This window comes from Pantherophis guttatus, chromosome 2, assembly GCF_059756535.1.
Source record: "Pantherophis guttatus breed Tessera chromosome 2, ASM5975653v1, whole genome shotgun sequence".
Taxonomy (NCBI): Eukaryota; Metazoa; Chordata; class Lepidosauria; order Squamata; family Colubridae; genus Pantherophis; species Pantherophis guttatus.
Window position 1 is genome coordinate 275087846 of NC_142064.1, and position 12047 is coordinate 275099892.

Genomic DNA, 12047 nt, shown 5'->3' on the forward strand with positions numbered 1-12047 from the left:
TATCTTCCTCTAGCATTGCTTTATGGACATCTTCTAACAAGAAAGACACAACCAATACAGAAAAATGCCCAAGGGATGTATTGGTGATTTTTCATTAACATGCTATTCTCCATCTTCCCTGTGCACATGGAGCCCTAGAAGTTCAGAATCCTCAGAGACAACTTTCTTCTCACTATTATTATCACCATCCTGGTCTTCTGCTACTTCTCCAGGGATTTGATGTAAGCAAATACTGAAGCAACCTGGAAGGGATCTTGCATCAGATTAAAGATAAAATTAAATTAAAGAGGATAAATGCCACAGGTCAGACTGCACGGCAGAGGTTTTGGCATAAGCAGGGGCTGTATTGTTGGATGTGCCTTTCTCTTCTTTTAAATGAAGCATGGCTTCTCTCTGAATCAGGAAAGTTAAGGTGTTTTGAATTGTTCTTGTTTTGTAACAGGAAGAGGATTGATTCAGCTCTATAAATTATGGACCTCCAGCTTCTGCTTTTGATCCTGCTGGTATCTCAGCTAGTCTCCGGGAAGCTCCGAATGAAGTGCCCACTGAATTTTGAGAACCGGGATGGAAACAATCCATGGAGCTTTTACAAGCCAGGAGACTATCTCATCAACATAGTCCTCAGCGAAACAAAAGTAACACCCATAACAGTATCTTTCAGTGGGGCTCCTTATATGCAGTCTTACTCGTAAGTCATTCAGTAGGATGCAGTTGCATTTCCTCAATTTGCAGTTCTAACACTCTCATTCAATTTCTTTTATGTCCTTTTCCTTTATATTGTAGGACCTGTCTCATGTCTTGAATCATTTTGATTTCCGTGCATTTCCTCTTCTATCTTATTTTGTAGAAGAGGTGAAAATCCAAAGATGGGGCAAAAAAAAGAGAATAGAATAGAATTCTTTATTGGCCAAGTGTGATTGGACACACAAGGAATTTGTCTTGGTGCATACGCTCTCAGTGTACATAAAAGAAAAGATACATTGGTCAAGAATCATAAGGTACAACACTTAATGATAGTCATAGGGAACAAATAACCTATCAAAACATATTAGGAAACAGTCAATATGAATCTTAAGGATACCAGCAACAAGGTTACAGTTGTACAGTCATAAGTGGGAGGAGATGGGTGATGGGAACAATGAGAAGATTAATAGTAGTGCAGACTTAGTAACTAGTTTGACAGTGTTGAGGGAATTATTTGTTTAGCAGAGTGATGGTGTTCGGGAAAAAACTGTTCTTGTGTCTAGTTCTGGTGTGCAGTGCTCTATAGCGTTGTTTTGAGGGTAGGAGTTGAAACAGTTTATGTCCTGGATGTGAGGGGTCTGTAAATATTTTCACAGCCCTCTTTTTGACTAGTGCAGTATACAGGTCCTCAATGGAAATGAAGTCCAAATTATTTTCCTTTCTTGTCTAAGCCTTAGTTTATCACTTGAATACTGATATTATTTAAAGTAGTGAAGGTTGTAGTTGCCTCTGCCCAGTCCAATCTCATATTTTGCAATTGCAAAAGTCTCATTGATATTCAGTGCCTGATCCTTATAGTAATAGAGGATCACTTATTTTTAGAGATGGTTTTCTTGGTTACTCATGAAACATCCTTTTTATTTAATGGTGGTTCTACTTTAAAGATTGCATGGTTTTGAATCCTGATTACTGGGCAGATAAAAATTAGTACTGCTACAAATAATAGTCTATTTGTGATTCTTAACTTTGGTCAAGGGTTATCCACCCTATCTTCTTAACACTCATAGAAAATTAAATGGTGATGGGTGTCTATCATTTGCCTTTGACTTTGGATCTATATTGACTTAAGACTCATTTGGTTTCTGGAGACAAAGAGGATCAAATTGGGAAAAAATATTTTGTTGCTTTTATTGATGAAAATAACATCAATGTGTTTGTTTGGTTTTTTTTTTTTACAGGAGAACATCTACCAATCATTTCAAACTGCGAATTCTAATTTTTGACATTCATGTGGTCAACCAGAATCACCAGCTCTTGGGCAATCTCACATTGGGCTACAACATCCACGACAACTATATCAACACACTTGCAACTTCTGATATCTTGCTGGACATGCTGTCTACTGGAAAGGCCAATGTTCCCAACTTCAGCTGTGGAAAGATGGAGAACATTTTGGTTCTTCTTGATGGAGCTGAAAGGGATATCTCCACTGATATGTCATCATTAGTAGGCACCTACAAAATTCCTCAGGTTTGTGTGTGTGTTCCTCTATCTAGTATAGTGAGTGGTGTGGTGGTGTGTGAGTGATAGATGAAGCCCAGTAGTTTAATAGATGTTATAGCTAAATATTCCTGGCAAATAAATGGGGAAAAATTGGAGGTAGTGACAGATTTTATTTTCCTGGGCTCCAAGATCACTGCAGATGGGGACTGCAGCCAAGAAATTAAAAGATGCTTGCTCCTGGGGAGGAAAGCTATGGCAAATCTAGAAAGCATTCTAAAAAGCAGAGACATCACCTTGTCAACAAAAGTGTGTATAGTCAAGGCTATGGTTTTCCCAGTTGCAATGTATGGCTATGAAAGCTGGACCATAAGAAAGGCTGAGCGCCAAAGAATGGAGGCCTTTGAACTATGGTGCTGGAGAAGACTCCTGAGAGTCCCTTGGACTGCAAGGCAATCAAACCGGTCAGTCCTAGAGGTGATCAACCCTGACTGCTTTTTAGAAGGCCAGATCCTGAAGATGAAACTCAAATACTTTGGCCACCTAATGAGAAGGAAGGACTCACTGGAGAAGAGCCTAATGCTGGGAAAGATTGAGGGCAAAAGAAGAACGGAACGACAAAGAACAAGGTGGCTGGATGGAGTCACTGAAGCAATAGGCATGAGCTTAAATGGACTCCAGAGGATGGTAGAGGACAGGAAGGCCTGGAAGAATGTTGTCCATGGTGTTGCGATGGGTTGGACAGGACTTCGCAACTAACAACAACAAATGGCTATATATATGCTAAGTTCCTCTTGAGTAGAGATGAAAGTGGATAGAGGAAAAGTTCATTCCTCATAGAAGAACAAGCAAACAAGAACCATCTAATTACAAAATACGTCAGTCAGGGGAAACCATAGTTGCCTTAAGAATTCCTACTGCAGCATTTAACACAGTAAACTGAGAAATATTATGGAGGAAACTGTTGGCCCTGATCAAAGCCCTTTCTACAAGCACTTGCTTGAGAGTTAGCTTTCGGCTCAATGATGCCAGGAGAAGGAGGATCAGTATTCACCAAGGAGTAAAACAATGTGCTTATTTGATCCATTGTAAATCAGTATAGATATTAATGACTTACCAGAAGTAATGGAGGATTCTGAAATACGCATATCTAAAGAGCTCAATACCTACTGTAACACCATATTTTATTCTGTTTATATGATATTATTACCATAGTCTCAAGATGGGTTGTTTAATCTGTGGAGAAGTGTTGTTTCCTTCTGCTAAAATAATACAATGATCAATAATTAAACCAAAGTCAAAAGTTATGCTCTTTGGAAAATGACATCATAGCAATAGATGGCTCTTTGATGGTGAGCCAACAGAGTGAATTAACATCTTTCCTTACTTAGGAGTGATTGTCTCTGAGTCTCGATGCTAGTTGACTCTTCATCAATAGATTTAAAACAAGGGCATAAGTGAATTTGCTATTAACAGTTTAAAAAAGAAACTTACAGCTATCCAGCTTCTTTAGCCCAATGTATTAGAGTCTATAATGCTACAGTTACCTCCAAGCTCTGATATCAAATTGAAGTTTGGTACTTAAAACATATCACTACTAGAACAAAAACCAACCACAGCATCTGAGAAGTGTCATGGGGTGGATCAAAGGAATTCAGCTGCTGCTTTCAGAGCTGATTTAGGAATACACTTTGTTTAAAATGAGGGCACACAATTATTGCTCTAAAATTAAAGCTATGGAAAGTGAGTGAATCTCCAAAATTCTGCCTTTTAGAACAAACAATTCTTTAATCAAATACCCACTGGATTGGACAACTGACAAACTGTATCAGTAGCTTTGCTTTTTCTGTCTTTTGAACAACTGGAGAACAAAACAAAATGATTTGCCACCCAAAGAATCCAAGAGACCAAATAAATAGCCATATTCAGTATGGTTGGCACATTGAAATGGATGAACCACTACAAACATACCTTCCATGTATGGAATTGCCATCTATATAAATGCAGAAATTCCTAAACATCTTAGGGCAGTATTAGAATAGAATAGAATAGAATAGAATAGAATAGAATAGAATAGAATAGAATAGAATAGAATAGAATAGAATAGAATAGAACAGAACAGAACAGAACAGAATAGAATTCTTATTGTGATTGGACATACAAGGAATTTGTCTTTGGTGTATATGCTCTCCGTGTACATAAGGAGAATAAAATACGTTCATCAAGAATAAAAAGATACAACACTTCATGATAATCAAGGTTACTAATAAGATATCAAATTGTACTAGGAAACAAGTAAAAACAATATAAATTGAAAGATACAAGTACATGGTTATAGTAATAAGTGGGAAGAGATAGATGCTAGTAAGGAAGAGAAGAATATTAATACAGTCTTAGTAAATTGTTCAATTTATTAAAAGCTAATATTTTGGACTTGATCTGACTCCAAATATAACACAGCATTCTTCATGGCTTTTTCAGATCAGTGATGTAACTGTTTCAGAGGCTCTGAGTGATAAAAGTCAGTTTCCCTTTTTCCACCGGATGCTCCCCAAAGAAGGGATCGTCTACTCAGGGATTGTCCAAGTGCTCCTCCATTTCAGATGGACCTTGATTGGTCTCTTCACTTCAGACACAGCGAAGGGAGAGAATTTCATAAGGACTTTTACTCCTATGCTTGTCAGGAATGGAATTTGTGTTGTCATATTACGACAATTCTCAGCAACTGGAAATACAGCACCCCTCAGGGAAGCCCTCTCTAAGTGGAGACAAGTCAATGTCTTTGTGAACTACATAGAATATATTAACGTTTGGGACAGAATTCTTTTTCTCCATTTAACACTTCAAAGTTTGCCGGGATTTATTAAAGGAAAAGTCTGGATTGTGGGAACTATCGAGTATTTGGTATTGATTCGGAAGAGTCTTTACAAATATGTCCATAGTATTTGGACATTTGCTTTTCAGGAAAAAGTAAGGCCAAAGGATGATACCTTGATTGGTCTCTTTGCAAAGCATGATTTTGTATATCAGTCTTTTCACTGTTCTTTTTCTAAGCGGGCCTTTTCTGTCAAAGGCCGGAAAAGATGCACCCAGAAAGCGCCAGTGGAGGTTGTAAAAGAAACGAGGAGGATATGGATCCCTTTTCACCACTCTATGAACAGCATCATTAAGACTCTGGCCCATGCCTTGAAGGCTGCATATTCCCCCAGGCTACTTCTCCAGAGGAGAAGGAAGGAGAGCAAAGAGGATTTTGGGGCTTTGAGCCTGAAGCCGTGGCAGGTAGGGGAGTCCCAACAAAGTTCCATCAAACTTACTTCCTGTTGAGTAGGAATCCAACAGGGAGAGGGAGATTAACCCTTTAAACCTCCTTGTGTTACAAAAGGATAACAAGTTTTGCCAATCTAATCACCGGGGGCATAATGTTCCAAAAAGTGACCATCATAACAGACTAAAATAACAACAGAGTTGGAAGGGACCTTGGAGGTCTTCTAGTCCAGCCCCCTACTCAACCAGGAAACCCTTTATCATTTCAGACAAATGTCTGTTCAATTTCTTTTTAAAAACCTCCAGTGTTGGAGCATTCACAACTTCTAGAGGCAAGTCGTTTCACTGATTTATTGTTCTAACTATCAGAAAATTTCTCCTTAGTTCTAAGTTGCTTCTCTCCTTGATTAGTTTCCACCCATTGCTTCTTGTCCTGCCCTCAGGTGCTTTGGAGAATAGCTTGACTCCAGGGGTGGGTTCTACATACCTTTACTTCCAGTTCGCAATGGGGCCACGCATGCGCGCACTCTTCTGCGCATGCGCAGAAGCGTTCTGATGATGTCGGGGTCAGTAGGCGGAGCCTCCCGCCAGTTTTACTACTGTTTCTATAGAACCGGTGAGAACCGGGGGCAACCCACTACTGCTTGATTCCCTCTTCTTTGTGGCAGCCCCTGAGATATTGGAACACTGCTACCATGTCACCTATAGTCCTTCTTTTCACTAAACTAGACATACCCAATTCCTGCAACGTTCTTTGTAGGCCTCCAGTCCCCTAATCATGATTGTTGCTCTTCTCTTCTCTGCACTGTATGTATGTATGTTTGTGGTATACGTATGTAATACATGTTTTTTTTCAATATACGTGTGGAACCTTTTTCACTTTTGAAAGTGTGGTAACACTTGTTCTCCCAGCTCACAGTATTTGCAAGTTAAACAACTGTAGAAGGAAGATTCAAATGTGAAAAAAGACCAATGTGGGTTAAAACAACAACAACAACCAAGGTTTCTGCTTTAAAAATTCCTGGGTGTTTCTCTTCTAGTTCCATCCATTTCTGGAGAAGAATGAGTTTTGCAATCTTTCCCATTGGAAATTGTACTTGGACCAGAATGGTGATGTAGCAGCAGATCTGAATGCCATAAGTTGGGTGCTTCTTCCCAGGATGGTTCCCATCGACAAGCAGATGGGGAGTTTTGAAAGGCAGAAATTTATTATCAATAAGGCTACCCTGTCATGGCTAAACCTGCACAACAAGGTAAGAGGAATATTGGTGTCCTTTTTCTATTTCCTAAAGCCTGAGGACCCATTCCAAGATGGTTAAGCCTCATTACCAAGGTGGTTGACCTTCATGGAGAATTGAATGTGAGGAGTAGAAATCTCACAGTACTCTCAGACTGCTTGGAAGGCTTCAGTACTATTGACCAAAATGGCTTTTACATGCAAAAATATAAACTAATTTTTTAAAGCTGAATCAGCTATGTCCAACATGGGATGCTGGGTGACATTTTTCAGGACATAGGTCATGGACATTTTGTGCATCCTCTGCAATCTGGTATCTCCATAAAACTGATGAGAGAAGCCCTCAGGTGTCAGTGAAGGGATGGGCTGCTGGGGGTTCTCAGGGGTTCGGGAGAACCTCTAGCTAAGATTTTGTGCAGTTCAGAGAACCCCCAAATCCCACTCCTTGTTGGCCCCACCCACCCCGCCCTCCCCTCCCAGGAGTCACCATGCTCCCCGTTCTGGATGCAGGTAAGTGCAGGGCGCATACGAAGGCTTGAGGAAGGTGAAAAACAGGCTTACCGGAAGTTCGGGAAGTCTCGGAATGGCCCCCTTTTGATAACCTACTGACTGGTCTGATGAGAGATAATGTCCTGAATGAGAAAAAACTGGAGTACTGGAGGATGATTCTGATTCAAAGAAAAACCCTTCCTGATATTAGAAGTAAAGTAAAGGTAAAGGTTCCCCTCACACATATGTGCTAGTCGTTTCCGACTTTAGGGGTTGGTGCTCATCTCCATTTCAAAGCCGAAGAGCTAGTGCTGTCCGAAGACGTCTCCGTTGTCATGTGACCGGCATGACTAAATGCCAAAGACGCACGGAACACTGTTACCTTCCCACCAAAGGTGGTCCCTATTTTTCTACTTGCATTTTTTTTACGTGTTTTCAAACTGCTAGGTTGGCAGAAGCTGGGACAAGTAACAGGAGCTCACTCCGTTACGCGGCACTAGGGATTCAAATCGCTGAACTGCCGACCTTTCGATCGACAAGCTCAGCATCTTAGCCACTGAGCCACCACATTCCTTTATGATATTGGAAGTAACAAGGGACAATTTGAAATAAAATGTTACTGAGATTTGGCCTTTGGTTTTGGTAAGAGATTATTTCATTGGAAAATCCCTTGAATGATTGTTAGCTACCGTCAGTCTTTCTGGACAGAAATGAGGCTCCAAATTTAGCTAATAATAAATGTGGGTCTGTCTTTCCATGGCAGTTGCTGTCACCTAATTGGAGTACTTCAACAGAAAGGACCTTATCTTGGATGACTAGCTGGACCTTTTAAATAACCTTGTCCGACAAAGGGCTCATATTAATCTACTGCAACCAAAGATGCTTGACTTTTTGAAGGACGTGTTCTCATGACCTTACCCTTCTGTTATCTAACTATAGTTCATATTCATGTTCATCTACTACAACAAAAGATGCTTGACTTTTTGAAGGACGTGTTCTCATTTATTTATTTATTTATTGGTTCGATTTATATGCCGCCCTTTTCCGGAGACTCAGGGCGGCTTACAATGCGTTAAGCTCATGACCTTACCCTTCTATTATCTAATTATAGTTCAAGAAACTAGGCACTCAGCTTAAGTCTCATTTCACTAAGGTTGCAACCATATAAGTTACAGGAAAAATATATACAAATAAGCAAAGACGTACTTTAAAGTTGACAGCCCTAATGTAAGGGTCTGCCTCAAGTCTTCTCCCCAAAAGTAAAACTCTTGAAACCAGTCACATTTCATAAGGAACTTTTACTGAGAGATAGTGTTGTGGCCAGTCAGCCGTTGGCCCCTCCAGCAGCCAAATCAGAGGAGGAAGAGGTGTGGGAATCAGGGTCAGCATCAGGGCAACCTAGGAGCTTCAAGGGGGAAGAGGGAATGGATTTGGCAGAGAGAGAGAGAGACAGAGGCAGAGCCTGGACCATCCGTTAGCTCTCAGAGGGAGAGTCAATAGCCCCCAGGTCTGGAGGTGGTTAATGAAGAAGAGGAAGAACAGCTGGGTCCAGTGCCTGATGTGTGGATGCACAGAAGGCAAGGAAGAGGAGAGCAGTGGAAAGCCATGGGCTGATCCTGGGGAAGGAAGAGCCACCATTGTTAATGACGCCCCATCCTAGCTCTGGGGATAAAAGGCAGGGGGCAGAGATGAATAGGTATGTAGAAAAAATGCTTTTAAAAGTAAAAAAAAAAAGCCTCTGATGATCGCGCGGCTCAGCTGGGCATCGGGGGGGGCAGGGATTTTTGCTACCAGTTCTCCAAACTACTTGCCGCCATCGCTACCGGATCAGGTGATCCGGTCCGAACCGGGAGCATTTCACCCCTGGACTGCCGGCATTCCTAATAAAGGAATCTTTTGAGTTCATGTCGGAGGGTTTGTCGTGTTTGGGGAGCTGGTCAGAGCTGATAGTGATTGCAGAAAAATCAGGTGGAGTCTGAGAATCAGGTGCAAAGCATAAAGCTAATTTTCCCCTTCAGCTGCCAACCCCAATGTCCCATGTCCATTGTTAGCCAATCATCTGCCACAAAAGTATTTTGACTTCGCCAAGGCAGCATAGTGGAGAAGATGCCATCCTTGGGGCAAGATAGATGGATGGTGAGTCCTAACCCATTTTCTTTGGAATTCCTTGTATTTTCTGCTTAGTCCCTGCCTCAGTCCAAATGTGTGGAAAAATGCCAACCTGGCTTTGTCAAAAGGACTCGAGAAGGACAGCCAGTTTGCTGCTATGACTGCATTCCTTGTCTGGAAGGAACCATCTCCACTCAGGAAGGTGGGTGACACGTGGAAGGGGTGGTCTCGTGGAAGGGGATTCATCCAGAGCATTTATATGGAAGTCAATGTTAAAGGATGCATTGAAGCTCAAATGGTTTTTGTTGTTTAATTTCAAACTTCACAATTTCTTATCTAATGGGAAGAATAACAAAATGACCTTGAAGATGGGGCTGGGAAGAGATATATGGTAGATTGGACAACCTCTCTTCTATTTTTTAGTTTGGATGTTTCCTTCTATATTCAGACTACTAGGAACATCAGATTTCCTTGAAACTTGAGGAATTATCTTAGGATATTTATTGGAAAAATCACTGCAATGTGTTCTATATGGGCCTTCCCATGAGGATTGCTGGGAAAGTATCAGTGGTCCACAATGAAGTGTTGTGGACAGTTATGGGGACACTTCATCCCACCCATATTATCACTGCTCCCCTTAGCAATTCTAGAGTATTTGGAAGACGAGCTTTCAATGCCAGGCAACTAGATTTCACAAGATAGTTATCGTCTGGGACCAGCATATTAAGAAGTCCATTATATTAATAAGTGCTATCCTGCAGGGTTCAGAAATTGTAGCTAGAAAGTCTCACGGTATTCTCAGATGCTTAGAAGTCTTCTAAGACTTCTAAGGAGTCTTCTTCACTATCTTTTAGAAAGATTTGTAATTCATTATTAACTTCTAATACTGCAAGTTCCTATGGAGGTTCTGAATATTATACATTAACTCCTTCAGTTCCTAAGATTTCCCCAAATTTCATAGATATTACTCAGGGGCGGGTTCTACTTACCTTTACTACCAGTTCTCAATGGGGCCACGTGCATGTGCGTGCTCTTCTGCGCATGCACAGAAGCTTCCTGATGACATCTGGGTCAGTGGGCGGAGCCTCCCGCCGGTTTTACTACCGGTTCTTGTGAACCGGTCTGAACCGGGGACAACCCACCACTGATCTTACCTATATATTTATATATTAGAAAATGGTATTCTTAATACTTTTATTCTGGGAAAATGTTAAAGGATGAATTTGGGAAAATGTTCCTGGTGTCAACTGTTGTCCCAAGAAGCTACTTCTTAAAATTTGAATGGAGAGATTGTTTTAAAAAAATAATCCTTTTGCTATTTTCAGATGCAGAACAATGTACCAAATGTCCACATGACCAATATCCAAATGAGGACAGAATCCAATGTATCCCCAAAATAACAATCTTCCTGTCTTATGAAGAAAATCTGGGCATCATCCTGGTGTCTTTTGCCCTATTTTTGTCCCTAACTGCAGGCCTTGTTTTAGTCATATTCATTCAATACCAAGAAACTACCATTGTCAAAGCCAACAACCAGGACCTCTCTTACATCCTTCTGGTCTCCCTCCTGCTTTGCTTCTTATCTCCTTTTCTCTTCATTGGTCAACCAAGGAAAGTCACCTGCCTTCTCCGACAAACAGTTTTCAGTATCCTCTTCTCAGTTGCCATTTCTTCTCTCTTAGCCAAAACAATCACAGTGGTGCTGGCTTTCCTTGCTACAAAACCAGGAAATCGAGTGAAGAGATGGTTGGGGAAGAGCTTGGCCAACTCCATCATCCTTTCTTGTTCTGCTGTCCAAGTTATCATCTGTTCCATCTGGCTGGGAATTTCTCCCCCATTTCCAGACTCTGACTTCTATTCTCAGCCTGGAGCCATCATTCTGCAATGCAACGAAGGGTCTGTTGTCATGTTCTACATCACCCTCAGCTACCTGGGCTTTTTGGCTGCCATCTGCTTCACAGTGGCTTTCCTGGCCAGGAATCTCCCTGGGGCCTTCAATGAAGCCAAGCTGATCACTTTCAGCATGTTGATCTTCTGCAGTGTCTGGGTGACTTTTGTGCCCTCTTACCTGAGCACCAAAGGGAAATACATGGTGACTGTTCAGGTCTTCTCCATCTTGTCCTCCAGTGCTGCTTTGCTGGGCTGCATTTTCATCCCAAAATGCTACATAATTATCCTGAGGCCAGATCTAAATACAAAGGAGCAGCTTACAACCAGAAGAAATGTAGATATGTGAGACAGAGGAATTTTAAGCCTCAACATTTTCCAACCATCCACACCTAGAAAATGGTCCAAACTGTTCTCCATAAATAAATGGGGTTGATGATTTTGCTTGAAATAATTAAACAATGCTTGGGACATAGTGTCCTCAACCTTGTGTAGTGAAATTCAAAAATGTCTACTGAGTTTTTTAAAAAAAATTCAAGCCACCATATCTATCTAATGCCATTAGCCTATTGAAGTCTGAGATGCCACATCCAGCTTTTTGAAAGTGACACTTGTGCAATGGAAATCTTATTGATATACTTGAAATATATAATGAGGGGAGGGCAGGTTGTTCGGTTAGAAGATCTCCAAGGTCCTTTCCATCTCTGTTATTCTGTTATTCATTCTGTTCAGACATTACAACTCTTCCTATTGACCCCTACAGCATGGATAGTAGGCTACGGAACATTGCACACATACCTCTTCGATTTAGTCCCTTCAGAGACAATCATAAAAATATTAAATTGCAGGTTCATTTTTCTGTACATTATACAGAAAA

The 12047-nt window shown here is 41.0% G+C and overlaps 1 protein-coding gene across 1 annotated transcript; it reads left to right on the forward strand.

Annotated features, from left to right (window-relative positions):
* Window positions 1-470: 470 nt before the first annotated feature.
* Window positions 471-11671, forward strand: LOC148115946 (vomeronasal type-2 receptor 26-like). Its single transcript, XM_087885317.1, has 4 exons — window positions 471-688; window positions 1923-2214; window positions 5394-5463; window positions 10609-11671. The coding sequence occupies exons 1-4, from the start codon at window positions 471-473 to the stop codon at window positions 11517-11519; spliced, it is 1491 nt and encodes a 496-aa protein (XP_087741443.1). The 3' UTR covers window positions 11520-11671.
* Window positions 11672-12047: the final 376 nt, after the last annotated feature.